The 5,000-nt window shown below is 43.8% G+C and overlaps 1 protein-coding gene across 2 annotated transcripts in view; it reads right to left on the bottom strand.

Moving 5' to 3' along the window:
- The window catches only part of LOC127003915 (neurogenic locus notch homolog protein 3-like), a 60,679-nt gene that overhangs the window by 32,405 nt on the left and 23,274 nt on the right, over window positions 1–5,000 (bottom strand). Inside the window, exons 3-4 of one of the 2 annotated variants that reach the window (XM_050871021.1) lie at window positions 1,265–1,582; window positions 1–228 (exon numbers count right to left, since the gene is read on the bottom strand). The exon at window positions 1–228 is cut by the window's left edge and continues 12 nt beyond it. In XM_050871021.1, the coding sequence (XP_050726978.1) occupies window positions 1–228; window positions 1,265–1,582 (546 nt within the window). The remainder of the gene's footprint in view (window positions 229–1,264; window positions 1,583–5,000) is intronic. The other variant, XM_050871025.1, reaches the window with a different exon arrangement.

Raw genomic sequence — 5,000 nt, 5'->3', positions numbered from 1 at the left:
CGGTGGAGTAGCGATACACCAGGGGGTCGGGACAGATGCACGTGGCCAGGTTGCAGCTCACCTGGCGACAAGTTCCCTCAGCCGGACAGGTGACGTTCCCTTGCTCGCGGCATAGGTCAGAGCAGGTACAAGGTGACGCGGGTTTGGCGGGGTCACGTATCCAGGGGGGGCGGCACACACATTCCTCCCCTATCAGCTCAGCGTTCACTCCACATGCCGCCTCAGCTTCTTGGAATCGAGATATTAGGATTAAAGGAAAAAAATGAGGCGTCCGGAGGAAAAAGGGCGTAAGTTAGTCTTTTTCCAGCTTGCACTAGGAAAGACAGGCTACTTATTCCAGGAAGAACAAGAAACAAGTTGCAAGGAAAAAGCGACCCTGTATATTATGTACTAAGGGACGCTTTTCACTTGCAACTTATATCTTGCTCTTCCTGGGATGTGTAACCTACCTTTCCGGGTACAAAGTAGAAAAATAATATGGCATTGTCCCTTACGCCCTTTCTCCGCCCGACGCCTCGAATGGCCTCTGCTGGTGTTGTTATATTGGTATATAATAATAATAATAATAATAATAATAATAATAATAATAATAATAATAATAATATTATTATTATTATTATTATTATTATTATTATTATTATTATTATTATTATTATTATTATTATTATTATTATTGTTGTTGTTGTTGTATGGTAGCAGTAATAGTAGCAGTAACAGCAGTAGGAAGGCCAGCAGTCACGAGCAAAGTGTCTCACTACACAAACCAACATGAATGGTACACAGAAGGGATAATTTTGAGGTGCTTGAGCGTTCTTTAGGAACTGATGGTAAACAGAATATCGAGTCCTTACCCACCAATTTAACCGGTCGCTTTTACCTATTTTCGTTATTGATTCTAGAGGGTTATGAAGCTGAGTCTAAGGAAACACAAACTCAGGGAAGCGTACCCTTATAGATGTTAGTTTTTTGCGCCTTGTTAATTAGTTATTTGTGGATATGTAAATCCATGCACCTATGATTACAAGGAGAAAATCCTACCTAGAGCAAAATTTCAACGTTTTAATCTGAAAATCAGAAATAAGTTTTAGGGAGCGTTAGAAAATATAATCCTCTCTGTGTAGGCTATCAGTGGAACAAGTTCCTGTAATCACATGTGAGGGGATGCTGGGCTGCCCAGAGATGATCGTTAAGGTAGTGACAAGTTTATTTACGATGAACTTTGCCAATTAGGTCCCTTCCAAGGGTTGAGAAGGAAAATACTCACTCGTTGCTGTGGCGTTGCCGGGTGGCGCTGAGGGAGTGGTCGAGTCGGTGGTGTTGGCTGAGGCCACATCTTCATCTGAAGTGTTAGCATTCATCTGGGTAGTAGTATTTTCCCCATTAACAGTATCTTTTGTGGTGGTGATGGTGGTTGTGGTTGTGGAGGAGGAGGTTGTGGTGGTTGTGGTGGTAGGTTTTGCTGTACTCACATCATCTGGAGGCTCATCGACTTCAAGAGTTGTGACTTTGCCAGCCAGGCTGTTCGTTTCGTCAGGGGTGAGGCTGTCGATGGGTGTTGTCACCTCAGCAGCGTCTGTAGATTCTTTTGGAAGGGGAAAAAGTATTCATCAGTGCGTATGTATGTATGTATGTATGTATATATATATATATATATATATATATATATATATATATATATATATATATATATATATATATATATATATATGTATGTATGTCTGTATGTATGTATGTATGTGTTTTTATTATTAGGTGCTACCTATTGCGCCGGTAGGCTCTGTTGAGGGGCCTTTTGGACGACCCCAGTCCGTTAATGGCGCAGGCTAATTTTATTTATAGTGATTACCGTGATGCATGACTCTTGGTTTGTCCATGCTACCCTCGGTGCTCTAATTGAACTAAGTTGCTGAAGCTTGGGTTGATTGAAGATTTGGGCAGCTTGTGGGTAATCTTTCGCCACTTGGCAATGGTTAAAAATTATATGTCCTTCGGCGAGACTCGAACCTCGGGCTCACCACGTCCGTACGTTGACCACTCGGCCACCGCCTCACACATGTATGTATATATGTATGTATGTATGCATGTATGTGTGAATGTATGTATGTATGTATTTATGTATGTATGTAGCCTATGTATGTTTTTTTTACAGCAAAGGAGTCAGTTCAAAGGTAAAAAAAGGGAAAGAATAATGAAAAAGAGCCCGCTACTCACTGCTCCTGAAAAGAGTTTTGAGGAGTGGCCGAAAGGTAGGTCAATTTCGAGAGGAGAGGTGTCCCGATAGCCTCCTCTTGAAAGAGTTCAAGTCGTATGCAGGAGGACTGGACGACTGGAGGCTGCAGAACGCTTAACCTCAGACCTTGCTATCATTTCCGATTGGGCCAAGAGGAACCTGGTGTCCTTCACCGCCTCAAAAACACAGTTTCTCCACCTATCCACTCGACACAATCTTCCAAACACCTATCCCCTATTCTTCGACACCACTCAGCTGTCACCGTCTTCAACACTAAACATCCTCGGTTTATCCTTAACTCAAAATCTCAACTGGAAACTTCATATCTCCTCTCTCGCTAAATCAGCTTCCTCGAGGTTGGTCGTTCTGTATCGTCTCCGCTAGTTCTTCTCCCCCGCGCAGTTGCTATCCATATACAGGGGCCTTGTCCGCCCTCGTATGGAGTATGCATCTCACGTATGGGGAGGTTCCACTCACACAGCTCTTCTGGACAGAGTGGAGTCTAAGGCTCTTCGGCTCATCAGCTCTCCTCCTCCTACTGATAGTCTTCTACCTCTTAAATTCCGCCGCGATGTTGCCTCTCTTTCTATCTTCTATCGATATTTCCACGCTGACTGCTCTTCTGAACTTGCTAACTGCATGCCTCCCCCCCTCTCGCGGCCCCGCTGCACACGACTTTCTACTCATGCTCATCCCTATACTGTCCAAACCCCTTATGCAAGAGTTAACCAGCATCTTCACTCTTTCATCCCTCACGCTGGTAAACTCTGGAACAATCTTCCTTCATCTGTATTTCCTCCTGCCTACGACTTGAACTCTTTCAAGAGGAGGGTATCAGGACACCTCTCCTCCCGAAATTGACCTTTCTTTCAGCTACCTCTTTTGATTCTTTTTTGGGAGCAGCGAGTAGCGGGCTTTTTTTTTTATTATTGTTTTCTTTTTTTGTGTGTGCCCTTGAGCTGCCTCCTTTGTTGTAAAAAAAAAAAAAAAGTACAGATGAAGGAAAATTGTTCCAGAGTTTAACAGCGTGAGGGATGAAAGAGTGAACATGCTAGTTAACTCGTGCGTAATTGATTTGGGAGTAGAAAGTCGTGTGCGGCGAGGCCGCGGGAGGGGGGAGGCATGCAATTAGCAAGTTCAGAAGAGCAGTCAGCGTGAAAATAACGATAGAAGATAGAAAGAGAGGCAACATGGCGGCGGAATTTAAGAGGTAGAAGATTATCAGTAAGAGGAGAAGAGCTGATGAAACGAAGAGCCTTAGACTCCACTCTGCCCAAGAGAGCTGTGTGCGTGGAGCCCCCCCACACGTGAGATGCATACTCCATACGAGGGCGGACAAGGCCCCTGTCTATGGATAGCAACTGTGCAGGGGAGAAGAACTGGCGGAGACGATACAGAACGCCCAACCTCGAGGAAGCTGATTTAGTGAGAGAGGAGATGTGAAGTTTCCAGTTAAGATTTTGAGTTAAGGATTGACCAAGGATGTTTAGTGTTGAAGATGGTGACAGCTGAGTGTTGTCGAAGAATAGGGGATAGATGTTTGGAAGATTGTGTCAAGTTGATAGGTGAAGGAATTGGATTTTTGAGGCATTGAAGGACACAAGGTTTCTTTTACCCCAATCGGAAATGATAGCAAGGTCTGAGGTTAAGCGTTCTGCAGCCTCCAGTCTGGAGTCATGTAACTCCTTTTGAAAGGGTCTTCTGTTGAAAGAAGTTGAATAATGCAGAGTGGAGTCATCAGCGAATGAGATGAATAACAGGAAGAGAGTGGATGATAGGACAGAGCCCTGTGGAACACCACTGTTGATAGGTTTAGGGGAAGAACTGTGACCGTCTACCACAGCAGAGATAGAACGGCTGGAAAGAAAACTGGAGATAAAGGAACAGAGAGAGGGATAGAATCCGAAAGAGGGCAGTTTAGAAAGCAAAGGGCTGTGCCAGACTCTATCGAAAGCTTTCGATATGTCTGGCGTAACTGAGAAAGTTTCACCGAAACGGATAAGAGAGGATGACCAGGAGTCAGTTAACCCTATCCGATCCGACGTTTTCAAATTTTCGCGTTCGTAACACCTAGGTTGGTATTATAAGACACTTTCGCTTCTCACATCAATTATTTCTAAATGTCAAAGAAGGGGTCATTCGGGCTCTAATGAGTGTTTCTTAAGTTTAACGGTACAGAAGAAGAGTCAAACTAACGCCATGGTCATAAAACTACTCCTGGAAATGCATACAACTCCTACGAAAGCCTTGTCAAATATTTGTTCTTGGGCGACGGAATGTCTTATGATACGACCACTAGCATCGTACTCATTTATCTGAACAACTATAACGCTCATGAACACTAAGTACTGGTACCGAATCAATAGTGTAAAACAATAATGAATAATGAGTGAAAAGAAGCTAGTGGAAAGTAAAAAATAAAAAAGTGTATCGTTTTGATCGAAGTGCCTGAGTGGAGGCCAGATTTGTCCCCCCTCGGATCGGATAGGGTTAAGAGAGCAAGAAGATAGTCAGTAGAACGCCCCTTGCGGAACCAATACTGGTGATCAGATAGAAGGTCAGAAGTGGAAAGGTGCTTTTGAATCTTCCGGTTAAGGATTGATTCAAAAGCTTTAGAAGTTTAGACAGACAATAAAGTAAAGCTATAGGGCGGTAGTTTGAGGGATTGGAACGGTCACCCTTCTTAGGCACGGGCTGTATGAAGCCGTACCTCCAGCAGGAAGAAAAGGTAGTTGTTGATAGGCAGAGGCGAAAGAGTTTGACCAGGCAG

This window comes from Eriocheir sinensis, chromosome 3 (genome assembly GCF_024679095.1).
Source record: "Eriocheir sinensis breed Jianghai 21 chromosome 3, ASM2467909v1, whole genome shotgun sequence".
Classification (NCBI taxonomy): Eukaryota; Metazoa; Arthropoda; class Malacostraca; order Decapoda; family Varunidae; genus Eriocheir; species Eriocheir sinensis.
The sequence above is the reverse complement of the archived record's forward strand: the minus strand, read 5'-3'. Positions and strand labels throughout refer to the sequence as shown.